The following is a 27,839-nucleotide window of genomic DNA, read 5'->3' on the forward strand; positions in this document are numbered from 1 at the left end:
GAGGGCTTTAAATAATTGACAGTTCTAAGAAGTGAATTAAGAAGTTTTAAGATTTGTAAACAAACATATAGCACAAGAAAGTTTAAAATAATAAATCTGGCAAGGTATTTCTGAATACTATATACATATTTCAGAAGTTTTCAATATATGTAAATACACACATAACTTCCACAGTTCAAATTCATTACCAGAGTCCATATATACTGTGAAAGGTTTCTCACTTTCCTCTTTTCATTTTGGCTCACCTCTACATCTTGAAACATAAATAGTATGGAAACAAATAACATGAGCTATCTCTGAGAACGTTTAGAATGAAGTAGATCAGCATTCCTTTTCTTTTTCACTAAACCATGTACTGCACCACAAAATTAAACAGACATCTCTAGGGATACATATCTGCCAAGAGCGTTTCTGGAAAAAATAAAATCTGGCCCTTCTCCAGAGTTCTATAAATAAACAGTAGTGCTGTGCTATTGATTGCTGGCTGGCTAGTCTGTGGTTACTTAGTAGTGTCAAGATAAAGAATATTAGGCACCTATCATTTTCATGTCCAAAGACTCTGACAACAAACACTCTGCCTAACTTCTTACATTCTGCTATAATGAGTTATTTACTGAAGAGACAGAATTCTAACCATATTTCTTTATTTTACAGATAAGCAAACCGAAACCCTGAGAAGATAGGTTATTTGTCTAAGATCATACCAACTAGGTTATTTGTCTAAGATCATACAACTAGTTGGTGACAGTACAAACTACAGGTCTCAAGACTCCTACTTCAATAATCTTTCAACTTCTCCACTGAGCAGTACTACCTTCTTAAACAATAGAAAAAGACCACGTTGCTTATATCTTAAGCTCTTTTTATTTAAGTCATTTCAAAAGCCTGAAAGTCATAGGCTCATAATCAGAATTTTGCTATAATTGGCAATATACTTTTACTTTGTGATTCTGTAAATAATAGTTTTTAAAAGGACTGTATATTTTAAATCCCTGAGTCACCAAAGTAAAATGAGGTTAGAATTGGATTAAAAACTATTAAAACAGAATTAAGAAATTCTGTATCTTTAAACTTGGTAAGAGTCTTTAAAAATTATAGCCCAATATACATTTAGAGGTGGCAGGGCACTGGAATCAAGATCATAAGACCAGGAATTAAATCTTAGCTCTCTTACTGACTAGCTGTGACTTGAGCCTGTTTCCTCTTTATCTATAAAACAAGCAAGTTAGATCAGTGTCACTAAAATTAATTCCGTTATTTATAATACAACTGCAGATAACTGGAGAATAAAATCTTTATCTTGTCCTTATTATCTTATAACTTATTCAAATAATAGAGCAAAGAAATAAACACATTATTCCATACTTGATTAACTAAACCAGCTGAAACATGAGAAATACCTCTACTATAAAGAAGTGGTAGATATGGCTCTGCATCAAGTCTGAGAACACTACTGTCAGAAAACTGTAGTACACAGTTGGAGTTATAGTGGTTTAGATCACATCTTTCTGCATTCATTTAACTAAGTAGTAGTTTTGAAAACCTGAGTCCGGTTTCTCTGTAGGGAATAGAGGACATGAAAGCAGCTCAGAGTGGTAGGTAGTCCACATCTGCCAGAACCACCATAGCAGGTACCATGCACCTCTGTTAGGTATCAAGAAGCTTGATTTATTGCTTTGATGAATGCTATTGTACGTACCCCTGGATGATTTAAGTTTGAGCCTTTTAATGAATAGGTCATTGATATCTTTTTTAAAAACCTACCATTAGTAAAAATAACTTTTGCTTTCACTTTTCTACTTGAGAAATTATTAGTTCACACAGACTGTAAATGTTCATCATATGCAATTCACTGTGTGCTACTCTAGGGAAAACCAAAAATTATATAGAGTCCCTTTACCCATAATCTCCCAGGAGCTTCCAGTTGATTAGAATAACACAAATTTGATGATTTCTGAGTTAAACTTTTGGAATAAAATTCTTACCAGTTTTTATGTCCAGTTTACATAATTGCATTTAGGTCTTAAGTCTATTTGCTAATAGACATCAAAAACAAACTTGATTTGTAAAGTGCCAGAAAAAGGGATTAAGGCATCACAAAGAGCTAATCCAATTGATGGTTGTAAAAAGACAATAGGAAAATGTGAGATTATCAAGTTCTGTGGATCAAAACCTTTCCAAGCTCCAGCTCATTTGTCAGACTACAAATATTTCATTTTGATTAAATGCTGAAGCATTACATCCCTTTGAGAGAATAAATCATTTTTGGGGGCTGTCTGTATCTCTGGTTTAATGTGCGTAGAGCAATTGTAAAGATGGTTGGAACAGAGCAATACTAGGTTATCAGTTTTATAAATTATTTATAAAGCTAATTAAGTAATCTGAATTTTCATTTTCTTCCTCTGTTAGACTGGAACAATATCTGTTTTGAAAACTCTGCAATGCTAATTACCATAAAGATCGAAATGAAATAGTATAAATGAAAGCACTTTGCAAACTATTCCATAAACATAAGGCAATACTATTACTGACCTTAATTTTTTTAAACCTTTCATATATAAGGTTCAGATCTACATTTTTCTCCAATCACTCCTACTTTCTTATTGTATGTTAACTGGTGACTAACCTGTCATGAATAATTTACAAGTATTACTGCATAGTCACTGCACATTATACTTCCATCTAATTCTAGCAGACTTAACTTTCATCTTATGGAGATCTCAACAGCTTTACTGTGCTGGAGACCAAAACAGAAATCCTTACCTGGTCTACTGTGCTGGAGACCAAATGGTCAACCAGGAAAGAAAAAAAGGTCTTGAAATGGTCTTTCAGTCTCCTTTTGTGCTAGGATTAGAACTTATTCTAGCAGTGAATAAACCCAACTATCACCAAAGTATCCATGCTGCTTTTCAAAAAATCTCAACGAAGGTCATCTGAATATCCAATTGCGGGGGTGGGGGAGGGGGAGTATCTTAACCTCTAATTAAAGCATATATAAAAAGCAGTTCCTAGTGAGCTATAATTCTAAATGTGAAAGATAAGGTAATAAAGCTTTCAGAGAAAAACATGAAATATCTTTGTGACCTTAGAGTATTTGAAATACTTGTACCCTCTTATTAAGACATAAAAACTTTGGCCATAAAAGAAAAAAAAAAAGATAAAATCTGATTACATTAAGAATTTCTGTACATCAAGAAACAATACTAATAGAGCAAAATAACAACCCACAAAAGTAGAAGATATAACAATATATCTGAAAAATAACTTACAGAGATTAGAAAATTCCTATGAATCAATAGGAAAATAAAGACCATCCAACAGAAGTGTAAATAAAAGACCTAAACTTTTATGATTTCCCTAAAGAGGCTATCCAAATGGCAAATAAACCTGAAAAGATATCTAACTTCATAAGTAATCAGGGAAATACAAATTAAAACCATAATGTGATATCATTCAACACCCATCAGAACATCTAAAATGAAGAAGGTATACAATACAAAGTGTTGGTGAGGACATGGAATAACTAGAACTCTCATACATTACTAAGAGTATAAACTGGTATAGTCTTTTGGAAAACTGATTTTAATTATTCATTAAAACTAAATGTAGACATATCTATGACCCAACAATTCCAGTCCAACACAAATGCTTACATATATTCACCAAAAGGTACTAGAAGGTCCAGAGCTTAAATATCTGTAATAGCTAAAAACTGGAAGTTTCCATTAAAGGTGGAATAGAATACTATACAGCAATGAGAATGAATATATATAACTACAGATGACAATATGGATGAATCTCACAAACATAACGCTAAGCAAAAGAAGCCAGACCCAAAAGATATAATTCCATTTATAAACAAAAATGGACAATACTAATCTATTCCATTAAGAGTCAGTATAGAGGTTACTGTTGCAGGAGATGGTAATCATGGGAAGAGACCATTAAAGGGGCTTCTAGAGCACTGATAAGGTTGTCAATAATAAAAGGTCAGTGCGGCCAAGCCAATGCTAACAGTTGGTCCCAGTCTGGGGTAGGTAAGAGAAGAAACTTTATATAGCTTGGAAACCAGGGTAACACAGCCTCTAGAGGAAACTGAATTTGTGCCTCCCAAGACAAAGGGGAGGCTAACTTATATAGGGGAAGCTCTCTCCTAACCTGTGATTGGTCCATTTTTATTCAAATGAGGACCCCAAATTTGTATAGTCTGATTGGTCCCTATTGCACTGTACTGATTAGTTGGAATTTCATGTTCTCATTGGTCATTATACAGCTGCTCTGATTGGTTGGTAAAGATGCAAATAAGAATATAGATGGGCAGCTCTGATTGGACAGGGACTGTCTCAGTCCCATTGGTTGAAATACAATACCAGGAACTTCTTTACAAGGATCAGCTCAGACTGCAGGAACACAGTGCAGGAGGCTTGGCAGCTGGGTCTGTGGCTTTTCCCTGATATGCAGTGTGCATGAGAGCCCTCTGCAATAATAGCTGGACTCTGGTTATGAATTTGTTCTCAGTTAACCACAAGGAATCCTTCTTGGCAGGTATTTTCTTTCTCAGGGTTGACAGATTCTATTTCTTGATCACATACACACTTTTTGGTATTTATATTTTATAAAAATTTAAGAAGCGATACTTTTTCTTGATATTTCATGTGAAGGGTATGGTTTTGCACGTAAAAAAAAAATCAGTTCCCCTTAAATAAATACCAAAGTATGCTATAAAGACTAATATTGAAACTGATTTTAAGCTAATGGCAAATTAGTCTTTACCAAATTCACAGCTTCACAGAATTTGCGATCTAGTAAGAGTCTAATGGTAGGAATTTGCTCTTACCTGATTTAAAAAAAATTAAAGGGGCATCAGAAAAAGATTATTTTCTTCCTGCTCCCTTTATCGTTTTTATTATTAGCTACACACACACAAGTGTACTACATATATTATTTCATCTAATCCTCATAACTCCATGAAATTAAATGTTTTAGGTTGGGCATGTTGTTTAAAGGCAGACAACGCATATGGGGTAGACCCAGGATCTGAATCCTGGTGTGTCTGACTCCTAAGCTCATGCTCTTAACTATCATTTTATACTGCCTCAGTGTCATACTGGGACTTTACAGCATGGAGTGATGATAATCTTCTTTGGCTTTTGCCTAATCACCTTAAAAGGCTATATATGAACAGAACCCTCAACCCTCACCCTGCCCCAACACACATACGCTTTTTTATAAAGACTTGTAGAGGGACTGGACTGTTAAGTAATGAAAGTCAGACATTAACGAGTCAAGCTAGAAAACCCATGGCTACAATAAAATTGTTTGACAGCTTTTAACAACTAGTTAAATGGAAAACTAGGTAGATGTCTCAGAAGACTGGTCTCAAATTGGACAACAATATGGAATGAATGTCTTTACTTAGGCTGTAATGGGAGAAGCAGAGACAGACAAAGCAATTTTGCTAAAAATGAAGATCAATGAGAAGGTTCTTGATTGTACATAGTTGTCTACATTTCTTTAAATCTTGCTCTAGAGAATATTGTTTCCAAAAGTTATGCTAACAAGTGTCACTTATTTAATATGAATACCAGTAAAGCTTTAAAGTTTAGATTGGCAGAAAAAATATAATGGATTAGATTATCTTTATTCAGCTTCCAATCTTTAGTCAGATACCTCTCTATTCAGAAAGGTATCACTTAGCAGATACCTTCCCAAGATGCAGAGGAAATAGGTACTTTAATTCATTCTACTTTGGAAAAGCCTAACCTTAAAAAGTAACTGTTGGGAACACCCTTCTAGTTGCTAAATGGGATGTTGCTCGACTCATGAATAGCTTAATAAAGCCAATTAGAGTAAAAAAGTTACTGTCAATTTGTGTCAAAGGTCCATTTCAGAATGAAAAATTATACCTTGACCTGAAGATAATTCCATCATCCTTCATTTATAAGGAATTTCAATTTATTTTTGAACCATTCAACATGAAGGTCATTTAAAACTTTAATGTTGCTCTTTATAATACAGAGAAAACATACTTGCTAATATTATTGAACTATATACTTAATTAATACATGAGAGTTTTTTATACAGTCATAATCAAACTATGAACTAAGGATACTCCCCACTTCCATCTCTCCCAACACCACTCGGTAAAGCAGCCTCTTAGCGGTGCTACAGTCCTCACAGCTTCTAAATTACAACCACCCACCTAGATGGAGGGTGTCACATCTAGACAAATATTTACCACTTGCCTCTTGAAAATATTTATAGATATGGGGAGGGGGATTCACAGGTGTCTCTCTTTAATAAATACAGGTAGTATCCATTTATATCTCCATTGTGCTATTCTATCTGGACCCTTTTCTCAAGTAAAAATGTAAACTTTTCTTATTCGAGGTAATACCAACATATTTGAAGAATCTTTTTCAAATCAGGTAACATAAATATGCCCCCATTTACTTATTGATAGTGAAGAAAATATGCTGTGTAACTTTACAGTTTGGTCAGTCTTTATCATTTACAATCATGAAATTTTTTATATTCAATAGAACAAAATTTTTAAATAACTGGTACATGAATTTTTAGAAATCCTTATGTAATGAATATGTTAAAAGCTCTCAATAAGTTAAAATATATAGATTCCTCCAATGTAATCATTAATATATAACCAAGATAAACGGACAATGAATTTGAAGGGAGAATTCGGTCATTTCACTAATTTGACTTCAAAAAGTTCTTAAAATAGTCAAGAATCTAACATAGAAAGTCACAAAATATCTTTTGAAAGTCATTTGAAAATTTACTATTTTTGGATATCACAGCATTTAAGAGGAAGCTGAAGCATTCCTCCTTCAATATTGAAAATACTGTTATTAGAGAGGTAAGAAAAAACTGTCCTATCAATTATCATCCTCTCACCAGTAAATGAAAGAAATAAGGCTAAGAAAGGTACTTGATACAAGTCAAATCACATGTTTAAAATCTTATGCTAAAGTATATTCATCTTACATTCGTGTAACATGAGAATTCTTTCTACTTTAAGTTCAAAATCACTTCAATAAAAATACTTGCTACATAAGACATTTATAACCCTATGATTTCGTATGGTTTATTTCTATCACCTTTGGAGAGGAAAGTATACATAACATAATGACTTTGACATTTACTTATCAGATCTGACTATGGGCTACTTTTATATTAATCTGATTTAATGGGATCTATTTTAAGTTAATCCTCAGAGAAACAAATTCCTTAATAAAGCAATTATTTTAAAATATTAACCAAAACATTCATAAATCTTGTTAAGCAATGTATTAGCAAGACTAAAATACCTCATTTTCTGCTTCTATTTGCAGCTTTCAAAGCTTAACTTGCTGCTTCTCCACCTTCCCAAATACCCACTTCCTCCACATTCCACTCCTCTATCAATTAGAAAATGATCAGATAATTTACATACATTGAATCACTGAAATTATTTACTCTATAATATAACTAATCCTACAAGTATTTGTATATTAAGTTGGCAAACTTAATGGTGAAATGGAAGGCTTAATTCTCTACTTAGGGACATCATCAAGCCTATAAAGAGATGGGGAGTAGCAATAAAAAACGGAAATCTGACATCATGCATTATTATCCAAAGGCAAATCTGACGCAGTCCTTTTAGGGTGATTGTTCAGGGAGGTTAATTTCACTCTACCCACCCTAAAACAGACTGCTCAAAGTACAGCCCTTTTCTGCCTCCCTTTCCTGTTCTTCTCTTGCCTGTTTAGAACACAGCTATTGAACACAACTGTATTGATTAAAACAGTAGGCATTTGAGGCCAATGATGTCATCTAAACACAGTACAACACTTTTTCCTTTTCTTACTCTTCTGAGCTGTGTTTAGTTTTCTTATTTACTTAATGGCTTTTTGGTACTACAGTCCTATCCTTAACCAACAGCTCCCAAGTTATTTAATATTTCAACTATCTCTGGTAATTAAGATTTTGATTTTTTTAAGTCCATTTTTGGAATGTAGCCCTTCATCAATACAGGTATTATGCTATCAAAATCTACTTTTTTGTTTGTGAGCTCCAAAGAATTTTGAAAACTATATATATCCCCTTGCACATTTTTTATTGACATCTAAAATTTTTTACCGTAAGTTTAAACGGTTGCAAAGGAATAATTTCTAACATATTGTAGATGTTGATATTTTAAAAATAAAGCTCTTATAGCACCTTAAGTGTATCAAATGGAATTTAAACTCTATAGCGATTTCATAGCCACTGTTATCCATTTCAAAAAACTGATGAACTGGTTTAGTTAGAATAGTGAGAAAATTTTTTTTCTTGAATCTATTTTTCTTTACACTTTCACTACAATTTTTTTTAAACTTTCAATTTGAAATATTTATAGATTCATAGGAAGGTGCTACAAAATGTACAGGGAGAGCCTATATACTCTTCATTCCGCATTCCCCAACATTAATGTGCTATGTAACAAGAGCACGTCACAAGCAGGAAATTGACATTTGTACAATCCAGAGCTTATTCATATTTCACCAGTATATATGCACTCAATTTAAATGTGTGCATGTGCATGTGTAGTCTATGCAATTTTGTCACATATGTAACTTTGTGTAACCATCACCACAACCAAGATACTTAACTGTACCATCACCACAGACTCCTTTGTATTACCTCTTTATAGCTACAGCCTCCCTCTCCCTGTCCCCCTTCCCTAGCCCCTGGCCACCACTAATCTGTTTTCCATCTCTGTAAATATGTTATCCCACAAATATTGTATAAATGGAATCATGTAGTATGTATCCTTTTGAGACTGGCTTTTTATTAAACATAATTTCCTCCACGTTCATCAAGTATTTACATGTATCAACAGTTCATTCCTTTTTATTGTTGAGTCATATTCCACAGTTTAGATGTAACATAGTTTGTTTAACTATTCATCCACTGAAGGACAGACATCTATCTGGGTTATTTCCAGTTTGGGACTATTACAAATAAAGTGGCTATAAATATTCATTTACAGATTTGTGTAAATGTGTCACAGTCATCTTGAGTTGCCACAACAAAATACCATAGACTGGGTTGCTTACAGAACAAGAATTTATTTTCTCAGTTCTGGAGCTGGAGGCTGGAAATCTGAGACCAGGGTACCAGAACAGTCAAGTTCTAGAAAGAGATCTCTTCCTGGCTTGCAGACTGCCCTCTCACTGTGTCCTCATTTATGATTGGGGCGGGTGGGGGGTGTTGCTCTCTCTGATGTATCATCTTATGAGAGCACTAACTAATCCCATCATAAGAGCCTTGCTTTATGATCTCATTAAACCTAATTATCTTCCAAAGGCCTCATATCCAAATACCACGTTAGGGCTTCAACATGAAAATTTGGGGGTAAGGTGGGACATAATTCATCTATGGAATTAAGTTTTCATTACTCTGGGATAAATGCCCAGGAGTTTAATTGCTGGACAATAAGATAGCTGTATATTTAGTTTTTTAAAGAAATTTCCAGAGTGAATATCATTTCACATTCCTACCATCAATGTATGAATGATCCAGTTTCTCTGTAACCTCACCAGTCTTTGGTGGTGTCACTATTTTTTATTTTAGCCATTCTGATTATATCTTATTTTGGTTTTAATTTGCATTTCCCTAATGGCTAATGAGGTTGAACATCTTTTCATGTGCTGATGTGCCATATGTATATCCTTTTTGATGAAATGTCTGTGGATGTCTCCTAATTTTCTAATTAGATTGTTTTTTTATTCTTCCGTTTTGAGAGTTCTTCATATATTCTAGATCTTAGTCCTTTGTCAGATATATGGCTTGCAAATACTTTCTCTCAGTCTGTAGCTTGTCTTTTCATCTTCTTAACAAGGTCTTTTGCAAAGCAAAAGATTTTAATTTGGATGAAATCAAATTTATCAATTTTTCCTTTTTTTGGATCATGCCTATGGTGTCAAGTCTAACAACTTTTTGCCTAGTCCTAGGCCACAAAGATTTTCTTTTTTTCCTATAACTTTTAGAGTTTTGTTTTCCATTTATGTCCATTATCCATTTTGAGTTAATTTTTGTATAATATTTAGGTCAAGTTTCTTCTGTTTTGCTAATGGATATCGAATTGTTCAGCACCACTTAATGAAAAGGCTACTCCTCCTCCATTTGAATTGCTTGTAGATCCTTTGTCAAAAATTAGTCATATTTATGTGGCTCTCTGTGTATTCTATTGAATCGTTCTATTCCATTGATCTATTGTCGATCCCTCTGCTAGTATCACAGTATCTTGATTTATAAAGCCGTACAGTAAGCCTTAACATCAGGAAAGGTGATTCTTCCCACATGAATTATTTTTCATGTAATACATTTTATGTTTGTATCTTATTGGCCACTCTATTTTTCCTCAACAAAAATCTTCCTATAAACGGAAAATAAAAATAAATTTCTTTGTTTTCTGTAATAAAAGACTCCAAGTTTTAAAACAATTTCTTCTGTTTTGAGTTTTCTTTACAATTATTATTACTACTCAATCAATTAAAATATAAATATACTGCAAGTTTTGATCTAAAAAAATTTTAAATGTAAGAAACTTTATTAAAGAGATGGGTGAAATTTTTTCTTCAATTAGTTCACGTTTCCACAGTGACTGTTATTTATTGCCAGAATGAAATAGGACTCAGCATTAATTCTATCCCTACTGTTAGTTTTTATCATTTTAAGTGGTGAGAAGCCTTTTTCACATCAATGAGAAGATGGGAATGGAAGTCTTGTTAGAGCAATTATTTTCCAATTCTTTGAAATCTTCTGAGTTATATGAGAAAAATAACAGTAACCTGCCATCAAAAATATACTTAACAATTATTAGTTAATCAGCAAGCAACTCAATTAGGTCTTCTTTCAGTTTGTGAGGGCAAAAAATTGGAAACTAATTGAACTGCAAAAGAAACTGTTATGCAGTCATTCCTTGAGATAGTGTTACTTAGTCATTCACTAACACAGACACCAACATTTTCAATTGCCCTTTGTTTGGCCTGGTGGTTTTTGCATCCAGGGACCTTTGTCAAATCCAAGATGGATGAGCAATATACCTTTCTTTTGTAATAGTAGGAGAAGGGCAACTGTGAAAGAGAAGATGCAAAAGCAGACCATGCTTGCATAGTGCTGCACATTTTCAGGCAGAACAATGTTAGAAAAGGTCCATGGAGTATTTCAAGATCTACGAATGGTTCCCTTAAACTATCTATGGCTCCATACTCCTTGAAAAGTGTATCTAACTTAAAGATAAAAGCAAATGTGCACCTGCAGCCCGCAGTATCAACCAGCCCAGGGACTATATGAAAGTGAACGGTAAATAGTTTTTGATGAGGAAAAGTGCAATAGCAAAATGACAAGCACCAAAATAGCAACACAATATATCAAAGGAAGAACTCCATTTGAAAGCTAAGAATCAGACTGAAGCAAATTAAGTTGTTGCTTAAAGCATAATAATTAAGGCCTTTAATTCACCAAACCATTCTGCTATCACAGACTGAAAAAGCTTGTTTATCCCTTCTCTGTCCTAGGGGAATAAATTATCTCGAGTCTTTCTATTTCACCAAAATGCTATTTAAAAGCTAATGAAATGTTTAAGTAATTCGTTAAATTAATATAAAAATCTTTTATAGGACAGAAATATGATCAAAATCAAACCACGACTAGCACTGAAAAAAGTAGGCAGGATACACTTTCTGATGGTAATGCCAAGTCCCCAGTTTTTTGCCTGGCTGGCTCCTACTTGTTAGATCTCAGGTAACCATCCCCTCCACAGCCAGGTTCTCCAACCAAATGGCCAAGATAGATGTCCTGACACTCATTACCATACTATCTATTTTAATTATTTGCACTGTGCACATAGATATCCAACATTTTTGGTTTTTAAAAAATTCATTTATTATCTAGCAGTACTCCTCCCCATAGACAACATGCAAGTACTATGAAAGCAGAGATCTATTGCATCACTGCTACAAGTCCAGTGCTTACCTAGTACATAGCAGGTAATATCCTGTTGACTCATAGCCTACAGAAATTGAGCACAAAACTGATGCTAATCTAAGACCCTGATCTTTAATTGAATAGTTTTTTCTTTTTTTTACTAAAATAAACTATTACTATTATACAGCATTTTCTGGAAAAATTTGTACCATTATATTTTTATGCCTCTGAAGTTATTGATTCTAATTCTCTTGTCTTATATTGAAATAATTTATTAATTATGCAATGCTTAAAACAGACACTGCAGCCATAAAGATAAGTAGGATAGGCAGGTAAACATCCAAAAGATAGTTTAATTTCACACCAGGACTTTCAGTTCAAGATGGTAGGTTGAAGACATATATGTTTACTATTAACAGCTTGCAAAACCACATTCAATAAGGGAGGCAAAAGCAGTAATAAACCTCTGATCACAAAAAGAAAGGGAAGTAAGGAGTTCACCAGTGAATCGAAGAGCCAACGAATTTCTCCAATTAAAAAGTCAGATGGAATTGTGTTAATGGATGAGACACGCAGGGAAAGCCACAGCCCAGAATACTCCACAAGGCAATCTAAAAGGAACTGGAAGCCAAACTGCTTTTTGGAATGCTAGAAGGAAATCTAGAGAGACAATCTGCCCCGGAACACCTGATGGCTCTGGGCTCTGCGCCAGCAGGTAGGAGGGAGGGCAGGAGTGAGAAGTGAGAAGTGGGCTGAAGACAGTGGGGATAATTGAAGGTCTGTACCTGGAACTGTGCTGGTTGGCACTCCCATCTGCTTCCCCCATCTCCACACAGATCACAGGCAGCCTGGCATTAACCCTTAGTGGAAAACCCAGATAACTGGAGGAACAAACAACCTGGGGAAAGGCAAGGCTTCTAGTAGGAGTATAGTCCACCCAGAGTAAAGCACAAGGGCCTCCAAAGCCTGAGCACAAACTCACCATACAGTAAGTAAGCCAGCCAAGGCATCCTGTCCTACACAGAAGCCTCAGGCAGCCATCCACTCAGGTGAAAGACTCAGGCGGGAAAAAGACCAACTTAAAACAGCGGAAGAAATCCACGCCACATCCTCAGTTTTTCTTTCTAAAATACAGACAATCAAGGACTACCAGGCACATAAGAAAATCTAGAATCATGAAAAAGAACAGCTAAGAAAAACATATAGAAAAACAAACCCCGAGGGGAACAAATAAAATTATGGGACATAAGAAAACATTTTTTAAATTATTTTTTAAATTAAGTTTATTGGGGTAACAACACAATTATATAATTTTCAGGTGTACATTATAATTTGACATCTGTATATTCTATTGTGTTTACCACCCAACGCTCAGTTTCCTTCAACTACCATATATCTGATCCTCTTTATCTACTTCATCCTTACCTCCCTATATTTGACCCCCTTTACCACATCTACCTCCCACTTCCTCTCACACCCTTTACCCTCTGGTAACCCCTGGTCTATAGTCCATGTCCATGAGTCTCTGTTTGTCCTTCCATTTGTTGCTTTTAGGTTTATATCCCACATGTAAGTGATATCATGTGATTTCCAACTTTCTCTGTCTGGCTTATTTCACTTAGCATGATTATCTCGAGATCCATCCATGTTGTCATAAATGGCCGAGTAATATTCCATTGTATATATGTACCACAGCTAATTTAGCCAATCATCTGTCATAGGGCACTTCGGTTGCTTCCATGTCCCGGCCACTGTGAATAATGCTGCTATGAACATTGGTGTGCAAATATCTTTTGGATATGGGTTTTCAAGTCTTTGGGGTAAATAGCCAGTAGAATAGATGGTAACCTTATGATCTTAGTTTTTTGAGGAACCTCCATACTGTTTTCCATAGTAGCTGTACCAATTTGCAGTCCGACCAGCAATGTATGAGGGTTCCTTTTTCTCCATATCCTCTCTAGCATTTGTTATTACTTGTCCTGTTGATTATAGCCATTCTAATAGATGTGAGATGGTATCTCATTGTGGTTTTTATTTGCATTTCTCTAACAGCTAGCGATGTTGAGCATCTTTTCAAATATTTTTTGGCCATTTGTATGTCCTCTAGGGAGAAGTGTCTGTTCAGGTCCTCTGCTCAGGTTTTGACTAGATCTTTTGCTCTTTTGTTGTTACTGAGTCATATGAATTCTTCGTATATTTTGGGTATTAGAACCTTATTGGAGGCAACAATTGCAAATATATTTTCCCATTTGGATGGTTGTCTCTTTTACCTTGTTGACAGTTTCTTTTTTGCTGAGCAGAAGCTTTTTAGTTTGATGTAGTCCCATTCATTTATCTTTGCTTTTACTGCCCTCACTTTTGAGGTCAAATTCATAAAATCCTCTTTAAGTCCAAGGTCCTTGAGGTTAGTTCCTATGTTTTCTTCCACGTATTTTATTGTTTCAGGTCTTATATTCAGGTCCTTAATCCATTTTGAGTTAATTTTGGTGTGCGGTGATAGACAACAGTCTAGTTTCATTTTTTTGTAGGTGGCTTTCCAGTTTTCCCAGCACCATTTATTGAAGAGCCTTTCCTTTCTGCACTGTATGTTTTGGCTTTTTTGTCAAAAATTATTTGCCCATATAAATATAGGTTTACTTCTGGACTCTCGATTTTGTTCCACTGGTCCGTGTGTCTGTTTTGCTGCCAATAATAACATGCCCTTTTGATTACTGTTATTTTGTAGTATAATCTGAACACGGACAGAGTGATGTCTCCAGCCTCGTTCTTTTTTCTCAGGATGGCTTTGGCAATTCAGGGTCTTTTGTGCTTCCATACAAATCTGATGATTTTTTGTTCTATTTCTTTAAAAAATGCCAATGGGATTTTGATGGAGATTGCATTAAATCTGTATAATGCTTTAGGTAATATGGTCATTTTAACTATGTTGATTCTTCCAATCCAAGAACAGGGAATATCTTTCCGTTTCTTTGTATCTTTGATTTCTTTTAATAGGATCTTATAGATTTCATTATATAGGTCCTTCACATGTTTTGTTAAATTTATTTCATTTTATTCTTTTTGTTGCAATTGCAAAAGGAATTTTTTTTCCACTTCTTTTTCTGACACTTCATTATTAGAGTATAGGAACACTATGGATTTTTGAACATTGATTTTGTATCCAGAAACTTTACTGTATTTGCTTATTGTTTCTAATAGTGTTCTTGTGGAGTCTTTAGGGTTTTCTATATAGAGAATCAGGTCATCCGCAAAGAGTAACAGTTTGACTTCTTCGTTTCCTACTTGGATTCCTTGATATCTTTATCTTGCCTGACTGAACTCGCTACGTCCAATGTTATATTGAATAACAGTGATGATAGTGGACAGCCTTGCCTTGTTCTTGATCTTAGAGGGAAGGTTTTTAGTTTTTCACCATTAAGTATAATGTTGGCTGAGGGTCTGTCATATATGGCCTTTCCTTCTAAACCGATTTTTTTAAGTGTTTTAATCATAAATGGATGCTGTATTTTGTCAAAGGCTTTTTCTGCATCTATTGATATGATCGTATGATTCTTATTTTTTAATTTATGTGGTATATCATATTAATCAATTTGCGTATGTTGAACCATCCTTGTGCCCCTGGGATAAAGCCCACTTGATCGTGGTGTGTAATCTTTTTAATGTGTTGCTGTATTCGGTTCGCTAGTGTCTTATTTAAGATTTTTGCATCTGTGTTCATGAGAAATACTGATCTGTAGTTTTCTTTTTTGTGTGTTATCCTTACTAGGTTTTGGTATCAGAGTACTATTGGCCTCATAAAATGAATTGGGAAGTATTGATTGCCTCCTCTTCGACTTTTTTGGAAGAGTTTGAGAAAAATAGGTATTAAATCTTCTTTAAATGATCTTGTAGATATTTAATCATGCTTGCTACCTTCAGTTTCTATCCCTGTCAGTGTTAGCAACAGTTTTTGTAGCGTTTTCTCAGATTCCTCTGGGGCTCCATGGTGATCGGTCTTGGAGGGTATGGAGGGAGGGTCCCTCTGGGTTGGGAGCTGGGGACTGTGGCTCAGCCTCGGTTTTGCAATGGTGGCCAGTAAAAATCAACTGTTGTTTCTCTGCCGTCTGCTTCTCTATTTTCTCCCCTGATGACTAGGCCCTGCCATAGCTGTGTGGAACTCATAAACTCTCCCAGGCAGGGCTGTTCAGGGAAGTCGCTGCACCTTCGCCCCTTTCCTTCCCCCTACAGGGAGCTCTGGAGGCTGCATGAGGCAGCTTCTTTATTTCTCCCAGTCCTCCACCCAACACCCAGGGTTCTGATCTGTGGTAGATACCTGCGCAGATCCCACACTCAGTCCTGCTGGTGGGCAGTTTGGGTGTTTTTTGTTGAGTTTTAGATGTTCAGCTTATTGTTGTTTCAAAGAGAGAAATCTGGGGACGTCTCTCACTCCACGATGTTTCCTTGGTGAAGAAAACATTTTTACAACTACTATAATCAAAAGATTCAAGAGGGTGTGCATCCATAGAAAACAGGAATAGGAAACCACAAAAAAGGAACAAAGAAACTGGAAGAACTCTTTGAAATTAAATTCAAAACTCGTAAAAGTTAAAGAGTGATTAGAAAATGAAACGAAATCAACAGATGATCTAGAAAACAAAACTGAGAAACTAAGAATGAAAGAGCATATGACTAAAAAGATAGAAATGATAGACAAAGTACAAAGGATATAAAGAGCTAATTCAAGAGGTACAACATCTGACTAGTAAGAGCCCCAGAAAGAAGGAACAGAAAAAAGAGAGGGGAGAGACGATTAAATAAATTATAGAATTTCCCAGAGGCAAGGAGGGAAGGCAAGTATTGAGACTGAAAGGGCTCAGTGAGTGCTGAATAAAACTAACTGATAAAAGATGCACATCTATACATTTCTTCATGGAAATCCAAAACAAATATAAAAAGGAGACTCTAAACAGAAAATACGGGCCACCCACAAAGGACTGATAATCAAACTTGCTTCTTGTCAGCAATAATAGAGGATGTTAGAAGGCAAGGGAACCATGTCTTTGCATTTTCTAAAGAAATTATTTCCAGCCCAGAATTCTACACCCAACCTAACTATGAACAAGTACTAAGGTAGAATAAAGACAGTTTTAGATAATGCTCAGAAAGTTTATTTCTCACACATTTTTCTAAAGAACTTATTTCAGGATATACACCAGTATGACAATGGCATAAATCAAGACAGTGGAAGACACAGGATTCCGAGAACAGTAATTCCAAGCCAGGAGAGGAGTAGAGGAAAACCCTTGGAAGACAGCTGTGCAGTAGCCGAGAAAAGCATATGATCATGAAAGGGGATTCCACAGAATTAAAAAATGTAACTAAGAGTAGAGAAAAAGTGAGGCCTTGATAAAGAAGGCATATTATACCAAAAAGAAAAGAAAAGAAAAAGAAAAAAGAAAAACAAAGGCAATTATGAACTCCCCGAAAATAAAAAAAAAGACAAATGACACACAAAAAGCTACATTTCGAATATGAAGCAAGCTTACAAGTACCCTGATTATAAGAAATTGATGGAATATGAGAAAAGAGGATCTAGTTGTTATTGATCTTAGAATCTCAACAGCCTTGGAGTCATGACCCTGGACCTGGAGAGAAAAAAGTATAATCCTAGCCAACAAATTTGCTGCACTAAGTATTTATAGAATCATATTTGAAGGGGTACTAAAAATAGAGATGCCCTTCACCTTAGGCCAAAACTAACTTTGATACCGTTGGTCAAAATACATAAATTTAAGGACCCTAAGAGAAAGGTGGGCCAAAAGCATTTCACTCTCCTTTTATTTTCTATAACCATGGCACCAAATGATAGCCAGTTTCCATCTTCAATGCTCTTCCTGAAAGTGAGAGTTCTTTTCATTACCCAAATGGTCTAGCACTCCAGAACTAGCTCCCTTCACTTCAGTTTGGGGGCACATAACAGAAGAAACGCCTGCTCCCCACAGCTGAGCATAACTAGGTAACCATTCCAAAAAAGAAGGCACATTGACTACTCAAGGGGGAAATTGTGGCCCTTGGTGATCTCAAATCATAACTCTGTTACTTCATTATAGATCCCAAAGACTAGGCTTTATTTATCATTCTTTAATTGGAATATTAAAAAGCAAGCAAGCATGATGTATAAGCAGAAAGAAACTTTCTATAGGGAATGTGCAGACATTACATATTCTCTTCCCTAATGGCAGAAATATGGTTTAGCTCTGGGAAGGAACAAATCCCACAGTACTTTGCTAAATAACAAGAGGCTTGTCTCCTGATCTTTTAAATTCTACCTGCTTTCCTGACAAGGAGAACATAACTTCATGTTGCTGTCAATGGGTCTTAGGTTCATAAGGGAGATTTTCCTTTATGAAAAAATTAACAAGTCATAATAATAAAATAGTATTTCTAGTTCTCATCTTTTAGGTTTAACATATATGGAGACCTGGTTGTGGTAAGAGGACAAAATATAAAAGTTATCAACTTTTACAATCTAGAAGTGTAGCTGATACAAAGTGAGAAAGACATATGGAAAAAGGAGCACATGTTCTAATACTCTTTCTTAAAAAGGGGGCAGTCAACTAAGACTGTCAAAAGTGGATGAAATGAGAACTAGTTGTCATCATCCAAGGTTATTAATTTAAGCAAGAGAAGTAAAATCAATAATGCAACTATCAAACACTGGAAGAGAATGAGATGACTGTAGTATAAGAAAACTACTCATTTTTTAAAGTGGAAAGTCAAAAAAGATATTATATGAAGTTGATAAATTAAAAAATAGAAGTAAAAAACCTATTATTCAGAGCAGCAGCTCCAAATCTTTTTGATCATACAACCCTATTTTACAGCATGAATCCCTAATATCTATATATTTACTTATTTTTATTCTATATAAACTTATGACTATATTTATCTATTACACGTATACTGTAACTTATACAAAAATAGAAATTAAATATAAGAATAATTTTTGAATAGATTTTTAAGCAGGGAAAATTCTTATTACAGTAATACACTAAATCACCAGCTATCTGACAAAAATAAACATTTTAAGATATAAAATAACATGAGAATAAAATTTCAAATAATTTCTTCCAGTACACAAACCCAGCATCTTATGCACCTCCCAGGATGTATACTATTTCCTGTAGACACATGGCTCTAGAAGTTAGAGGTATAGCCACTAGGAAATTCAAAAAGATAGGTGCTTCAAAGAGGCTACTTTTCAGGAGTAAAGCTGGAGGTAGTAGGAAGTGGAAGGGGAGATTTCACTATTGTATTAACATTTTGTTTCACAGAAGGAATTAATCTAATTGCTTCCTAAAAGGCTGTGTCCCTACAAGTGTTTATGCTGATTTACTCATTCGACAAACTCATTTATTGAACATCTATTCTGGGTTAGGCACACGGCACAGAGAGAAGAAACTGACATGTTGGCTTTCAAGGAGGTAATAGTCTGGGGTGGAAGAATGACATAAAAACCACTAATGACAATTTAATATCACAAGTGCTATTAACAGGTGTGTGTGCCAGATATGATGCACGCACAGTCTGGGGCACAGAAAAGGTACACTGATACTGTATGAGATGTCAGGGAGGGATAGATGAAAGGTCACCTTCTCTTTGAGTCAAAACTTAAAGGACAAGTAGAAAACTGAGAATAAACTAGGTGAAGAGGGATTCAGGGATATTTGGAAAGGGCATTCTAGGGCAAAGAGGTAATGATGAGGTAGATGGGTTGATACGTGAAAGAGAGCATGGTATGTATGGGAAACTGAAAGTGATTCAGGATTGCTACAGCAAATGGTACATGAGGTAGTAGTGGCAGGAATGACACTGCAAGACAGAAAACGATCAGAAAAAAAGGGCCATGATCAGAACTCTGCAAAGTCCCCTGAAGGCAAATGGAAGCCACTACAGGATTTCACTAGCAAGAAGAGAGGCTTGATCATAGTTGCACTTTAAGAAAGATTACTCTGAAAGCAATGTGAAGGATGGATCTGCAAGGGGTAAGTAAGGCAGGAAGACCATTCTGGAAGTTATTGCTTAGGCCTAATGAGACAAAAGGAAAGAATCATGGTACCAGCAAGAGAAAAATGGCTAACAGGTACATGAAAAGGCTCTCACCATCACTAATCATCAGGGAAGTGCTAGTCAAAACCACAGTGAGATATCGCCTTACACCTGTTAGAATGGCTTTCATTGAAAAGACACGGGGTAAGTATTAGTGAGGATATGGAGAAAAAGGAATACTTATGTACTGGGTGGGAATGTAAACTGGTGCAGCCTCTATGGAAAACAGCATAGAGGTTCCTCAACAATTAAAAACATTACTACTATATGCTCTAGCATTCTGACTTCTGGGTGTACATCCAAAGAACATGAAAACAGGATCTCAGATACATGTGCCCACATGTTCACCGCAGCATTACAATAGCTAAGACACAGAAACAACCTAAGTGTTCATCAACAGATAAATGGATGAAAGAAGATGTGGTATGTGTGTAAACACACATACACACACACCCAACAGAATATTATTCAGTAATAAGAAAGAAGGAAATTCTGCCATTTGCAACAAAATGGATGAAACTTAAGGGCATTATACTAAGTGAAATAAGCCAGACAGAAAAAGACAAATACTGAAAGGTATCACTTATATGTGAAATCTAAAAAAGAAAAAAGTCAAACTCATAGAAACAGAGAGTAGAAAAATGATTGCCAGAAGCTAGGGGGTGGGGGAAACAGGGAGAGGTTGGTAAAAGGGTACAACCTTTCAGCTATATGATGGATAAGGTCTGAAGATCTAATGTAAAATATGATGACTATAGTTGATAACGTTGTACAAGGAAAAAGATGATGCAATCAAAAATATTTAGGTGATACACTAGAGGACTTGCTGAGGGATTAAACATGAGAGTAAGGAAAGAGGAAGAATCTAAAAGGATTTAGATATATTTCTTTCTTGAGTATCTGGAGAGTATCGCTAACTGAAATGAGGAAAGGAGCAAGTGTGGGAAGGTGGGTTTTGGGTTAGACATGTTGAATATGAGGTGCTAGCAGGTTTCAAATAAGCAGCTGGAAATGTAAATCCAAAATTCTGGGAGAGAAGTCTGGGCTGGTGATACAAAGTTGAGACCCATTAATATCTGGCTTGTAGTAGAAGCCATGTGAAGAGATGTAATTACCCGAGGAGACTGTATAAAATGAGAAGTAGAAGGAGGCTGGAGTCCTGGGGAAAGCAAGGGGCAAAGGAAGATAAGACCAAAAGGAAAGTGTGGAAATATCAAGGCAAGAAGGAAGTGTCAGAGAAGCAAGGAGGTGGTGAATACTGAGTAGCTGAAATGACAGATCATCAGATCCTTAATGAACAGGAAAAGGGAGGAAGGCAAAGGGAGTTGACTGAATGAAAGAAATGAGAGTGGCAAGGGCCTCAATTATGATGACAATAATGAGGATGATATGATGGTGGTGGTGGTAACAGTAAAAAGTAAGAATGTGAAAGAGATAAGAGTGTATGCTTAGTGTGAGCTATCGGAGTTTAGTATCTTAGAGTGGTTACAAAATATTTTTGAATATATATAAAAATATGTATACTATACTGCATCATTCTTCACATCCTGAATTGCACATATGGTCAGGATAAAGGACGGCCTTACCGAACATTTCGAAACCACTTGAACAGTCATTTTTAAGAGAACGATCCCTCAAGAAATTTAAAACTTTGCAATCTAAAAGGTTTAAAAACCTTCACAAGTATCTAAGTATCTGAGACTTTGAATTCCATTGGAATTTCGCTAGCTTTTCACATGCAACAAGGAATGCAGGTGGAATGACTGGAATGGAAAAATACATATAACCTAAGTATAGAGAATTACCCTAAATTGTCTTAACTTTCATTCTTCAGGACTTAATGACAACGAGAAGGAGAAGGCATTTAAAGCTAAAACCAACAAATTATAGGGCTGCTGTGTTATCAGTCCCACTCAGACTATGAGTAAACCCTAAACAAAGTAGATACTAATTTGTAGAAAACACACTGCTAAAAACAGACAAACGCAGGTGTCTGTTACCACACCCAGCGGGCCACAAGTAGTATCACCACAATGGTAAGTGGAAGAAAACCACTGTCTAAAAATGGTCTAAACTGGTTAACATATCCAGTTTCTGATTCTACTCTGTACAACTGTTCTGAATGTACCGCGACATTTAGCCAAACCAGGAAGTACTATTTTCCTCTTAAGTTTTCAATAAAATAGTTGGAAAGGATGGAAGTGTAAGTCAGCGTGCTCTGGGAAGAATGCCTTGCCACAAAAAGCCTGTTGCTCAGGTAAATGTTGGCTATCTATTTTAGGTGGGTCACAAGCCCTTTTGACTCAGAGTGAGGTGGCATAAGCAAAGAGTGTGCCTGTAGCGCTCCTCTGGAAAAAAGTACTCTCTATACCCAAAAAGCTGGCATTGGTAGAATCTGCAACGAGGCACAGAGAGAAAGACCACATCAATGAAATAAACTCAGTTCTTTTTGTAAATTGAGATAAAATTCATATGCCATATAATTTATTCATTTAAAGTATACAATTCAATGGTTTTTAGTATATTCACAGTTGTGCAACTATCACCAGTATCAATTTTGTAACATTTCCATGACCCCAAAAAGAAACTTCATATTCATTTCCCCCCAACCCTCCCAGCCCTAGGCAACAACTAATATATTTTCGATCTTCATAGATTTGCCTACTCTGGACACCTCATATAAATGGAACCATATAATATGTGGTCTCTTGTGACCAGCTTCTTTCTTAAACTTAATGCTGTCAAGGTTTATCCATGTTATATAGCATGTATCAGTTCTTCATTTCTCTCTGTTGCTGAATAATATTCTACTATATGGATATACCATATCAGTTCTTATCTTCACAAGTAGTAGAATCTCTTTTGCTATATAAAAAAAGCTATAAACAGTGATTAGGCTCCACAATGGTCTATAAATGCCTATTTAATCCATGTTATAGCTGAAAATATATAATTAATTGCATAATAGCACAGTTCTCTAGAAGCATTATCAATTACCACAGTGATATCTGTATTAATGAAAATACTGGAAATAAAGTTCCTTTATATTTAAGTCAACTGCTTAAAAATTTTTTCTGTAATTTGTGGGAGGAAGAAGTAATTGCAAGCCTTAAGGCCTGAATATTTCAGGACATAAACTGTTTTTTTCTGATCCCACCCAGTTGAAGACAACCTGCAGAGCTGCACGTATACAAAGCTGCTCTCTGTGACCTCCCTCTCTTCTTGCTAGGCCCTTCATCTCTTCCCCCATGTTTGAAATACAATTCTTTCTGTACTCTTTACCCCTTCCCCTACCCCCACACAAACAAGATCTTTTATACCTGTTGACTAATTACAGCCTTACTTTAAATTAAAATAATACATTCACATATAAATGTTAAACCAAACATTTATTTTCTAAGGCATTCTCCCAAGACATGAAATGTGAATTAGTTTCCTTTAAATGAAGAATTTCCAGTAGGAACGAGCTGGTAAGGGGGAGAATTTTTTGTTTTGTTTTTACCCAGAGACCCTCTCAAATCACAGTCAGCCCACTCCATGATGGCAAATCAAATTTACTCAGTCCTCTCAAGGTAATGCATATCTAGGAGGAGGGTGGAGAAAAAAATAAGAAATTGTTATTAACTTTGTTAGGCATGATAATGGCAGTATGATTGTCTAAAAATATCCTTATCTGTTAGAAATACATACTGAGGTATTTGGATGAAATGATATATTTGTAAATGTTTGCTTCAAAATCCTTTAGGGAGTTGCAAGGAGGATATGAGGAAAGGAAAGGAAATAAAATACTCCTAATCGGTCAGGGAAGGTGATAGGTACATGAGAGCTGATTATTCTTTCCTGCTTTATGTATATATAAAAAATTCCTTGGTAAAATACCTTTAAAAGAGAGAAATAAACTGTTCCCTTCCTCTCAGTCTTTTGCTCCTTTCCTTTTCCTTCATAGCAATTACTGTTGTCACTATATATTTCTGAGATGATCTGATTAGTGTTTGTCTCCCTAACTAGACTTTAAGTTCCAGGAGGACCACAAAGGTGTTTGCTTAGCTTCCATAGAATCCCTACCACTTCACAAAGTTTCTGATATGTGACAGGCATCCAATAAATATTTATTAAGTGACTGAGTCAATAAGATAAGTCATATCATGCACTTAAGTCAACAAATGCCCAATAAATAAAGGAGCAAGTAGAAAGCCAGGGACCTTTGGTTGAAGGAATACAACATATTTACCTATATGTATTTACCATTTAAGTTCATGTACTTTTCTATTAAAAATGTGGTAAAGAGGTAAAGAAACTGATTTAACTTCATCTTATCCTCACCACATTCATATGATGTACTCAGCTAAGAACTATAACCACCACTTCATGATATGGGAACTATGGAACCAAAAAGTTACAAAACTTTTTCAAGGTTACAATGAACCAGATGTCCAAATGAACAAAACTCAGCTCTTATTCTCATGCCTTCTGTTGCTCCTAAACATTTTATTCTCAAAAATAAAAAAGGTATAGTACTACTGTATATAGAAATTCAACCTTCAGTGGTTGAGGAACTGAAGCACTGTATATAGTCTCAGTTGAAAATATTTTATTTTGACTTTGCCCAAAACAATTTAGAAGTTGAAGCATCTAGTGGTAGAAGTGGAAAGAGCAGAGGTGAGGCCGTTAGGCAATACGGAACAGAAGGTATGACACTTGAGTAATCTGAAGTCCTTTTTTTTAACTGGTTAAACTGAATGAGTATGGCAACAGACAACAAGAAAATTCATAAAGGGAATAAATACAGATGCCAAGACAATATTTAAAATACCAATCCCCTGGGTTCCAAAGTTTTAAATTTATCTCAAATACTCTACTCAATATAGTTCCTGTTTAATCATTATATAGAAACAGCCTACCAAAATATCACTATGTCCCCAAATACTTCTAAAATGCTTAAAATCTAAGTTTACTTTAATTTGGTAACAATTAATGATGTCCACAATCAGAAAGTCGGAAATACCAATGTTTGCCATTAATGGAAGCATAACTAACTGTAAAACTAATCTTAACTCAGCTCTTGTGCTATGGTGCCAAAAAATGTCACAGCTGTATCTGAGGAGAACGTTAAGGGCCAAAGAAATCAAAGTCCAAAACAAAGTCTCACACAAAACCTAAGAAATTAAATATAAATAGCTAGATAGTTTTAGTAAAAAACATTTTAAATAGCCCAATAAACTTATTTTGGGGATAGAGTCTGGAAAGGTAATTTTTTGCTCACATAAAGGTGCCTGGCTTGCTTGAATTCTAGACAGGGTTGCTCCATGGTTACTCGAGGCACAATTACTACTGGTGGAGCTGCTGCAGACTCAGAGTGTTCAGTTTTACTCCTGCACCCTTCATATTATGGGCTGTCAAATCATGTTTCCAATCTGCAGTACATCACCAAAGGTAGGATAATGGTTTATACATGCAATTCCCAAACAAAAATGTAAGAAGATTGGCTCACCCCATGATGGTTTCTTCTCAACTTTTAAAATGATTTATAAAATCACCAGCTGAGTATGAATTCTTGTTCCCAAATAATCAACATCTTTAAGCCTTTTAATGTAAGTGGTAAAGGAATACTATCCTTAGAATGCACACAACACTGCTGACCCACGCGACGCATTGATTTGTAGTTGTTTTTCCAGTGGGGTGATGGATTTGCGCTCAGCTACTCACGATGTCTACTAGGTCCCCCTGGTGACCAACACTACATGAAGGCAGCAGCACTGTTCGAAGACACAGACTGGCAGTGGAACAGAGTGGAATGGGAAATCATGAAAAATTAACACGCGAACAGTACACATGACATGACTGAGAATTACGTTTGCATTGTTGGGGTATTTGAGTTCACCACCAGACAATGTCCCCTTGCCTTTTAAAAAGCAAACACCATCGGACTCGCTCGGGCTTCCGAGCCCTACCTCTCATTTAAATCACTGTGATAAAAATACCGAACCGAGGAGCTCAGCACGAGGCACATGCCGCTTTTCGGGGGATTGGGGGAAACACTGATGTGACAAATTGCAATAGTATTCTAAAATATGGAGGAATGACACACCACCACCTTACCTACCACCGACTGAAGACTCAGGACACAGAGTCGAGAACAGTGAACCTGTCAGGCCCACTGGGGAGAAAGGAACCGGACCAGGGAGAAGACCGAGGCACGTCCCGAGCCCACATTGCCCAGCGCCTACTGCTAGAGGGGAAGGGTTGCACCCGGGTCACGTCCTGGGGCTCTCGGGATGCGACGGCGAGCCCGGGCGGGGTGAGCTGGCCGCACGGTCTGGCCGGCCCGGGCGCAGGAGGCGCCGCGGCAGCAGCGGGGGGCGCCGGCAGCGCCGCCGTGGGGGCTGCGGCGTCCGGGCGGCGGGGAAGGCGCGCCGCCAGGTGCCGGACGGCAGGGGGCAGCGGGGTTCGAGCGGGCGCCGATCCAGGGGAGGAGGAGGGAAACGGGCGAGTCCCGCGCGGCGAGGGAGGGCGCGCGGCGGGCTCGCCGCCGGCCTACCTGGAGATAATAGGGTTTCCTTAGCCAGGTCCCCGGACAGAGACTCCTCGCCATGGTAATCACACATCGCCCCGCCGCGCCGCAGTCAGAGGCGGACCCGAGCGCTGGCGACCCGGCTCCCCGCCTTCCCCCGCCTCCCCGCCCCCAGCCTGGCCGGGCCCGCCCACTCCTCCGCCCCCGCGCGGCGCGCACGGCGCTCCCCTCGGCTCCGCTGCGGTGACGGCGGCCCGCGGCCCGAAGCCCGGCCTCCTGCTCCGCTCGCCGGCCGTCGTGGCTGTCAGAGCCGTTGCCGCCGGCTCTGCCATAAAGGGGAGTCGCTCCTCGCCTCGGCCGACACAAATCCAACTGCGCCTCGCGCTTAAAGGGGAGGCGTGCGGAGGAGCAAGGGGGCGCCGCGGAAGCCCGGGCGTCGCACAGCCAGCTCCGCGAGGGACTAGCCCCGCGTGGGCTTGTTCCGCGCGGGCCGGGGCGCTGACCGCCTCGGACCTCGTGGACCTAACACCCGGCTCCCGGCTCCCCGCTCTGCGCCCGCCACGCATCCTGCCACCCCGCCATGCGGTACTGACGCTCACTTTGGATTCTGCTCCTTCAGTCCGGACTTATCTGGATAGGTTGCATGGAAATTCAGGGGACGCATGGGGCTCGGCCTCATCCTCGCGCACGTTGGCGGTTGCAGCCCAAAGAAAGGGAGTCTGTCGCCGCCCGAGACGCGGACAGGCTCATTCCCTGAAGACTGGACTCTGCCCCTGCGGCGGAGCCAACGCGAGCAGGTTTTTCTTTGTTGAACTCAGCGTGCCCCCAAAATTCAGTTCGCCTCTAAGGGCCTTAAACAATGTTTTAAATGTACTTTTAAAAAATTCTGACCTTTTTAGTTTGTATTGTTTTCAAACAGCTTCAGGGTTTTCCTGGCCCCACCCAGGAACCCTGATTCAAAAGAAAAAAAGAAAAACATTATTGAATTTAATACAGTCCTGTAGACAGGAGACCTGGGACGTGGCAAAGTTACTCGGTTACGGCTGCATAACGCAGGGTGTGGTATCGTTCTTTTGACAGTCAAACCCAAATAAGGGAAAACAGTCACCCTAGTGAGAAAACAGCTGTTGATAACGGGTGTCCTGTAGTTAATGGTGGAAGATGCGGTTTTGCTGCTTTTTAGCTCACTTTTTCACTTGATGCCAGCAAAGTTTAGGTGGCCATTTAAAACTCATTTAGAATTGATTCGGCCTGTTGCTCTAAGAATTAG

At 37.3% G+C, this 27,839-nt stretch overlaps 1 protein-coding gene across 4 annotated transcripts in view; it reads right to left on the reverse strand.

The window, feature by feature from the left end:
* The window catches only part of DIPK1A (divergent protein kinase domain 1A), a 90,793-nt gene extending 63,326 nt beyond the window's left edge, over positions 1-27,467 (reverse strand). The window contains exon 1 of one of the 4 annotated variants that reach the window (XM_016134257.2): positions 27,169-27,467. Coding sequence is in view for 1 of the 4 variants with exons in the window: in XM_016134256.2 (XP_015989742.1) it covers positions 26,597-26,650 (54 nt within the window). In the remaining 3 variants the exon portion in view is untranslated. Of the gene's footprint in view, positions 1-26,157; positions 26,368-26,596; positions 26,726-27,168 lie in introns of those variants that run through there. The other 3 variants (XM_016134256.2, XM_016134259.2, XM_016134258.2) reach the window with 3 other exon arrangements.
* Between the last annotated feature and the right edge of the window lie 372 nt (positions 27,468-27,839).

The sequence above is a fragment of the Rousettus aegyptiacus genome, unplaced genomic scaffold, assembly GCF_014176215.1.
Source record: "Rousettus aegyptiacus isolate mRouAeg1 unplaced genomic scaffold, mRouAeg1.p scaffold_m13_p_1, whole genome shotgun sequence".
Taxonomy (NCBI): Eukaryota; Metazoa; Chordata; class Mammalia; order Chiroptera; family Pteropodidae; genus Rousettus; species Rousettus aegyptiacus.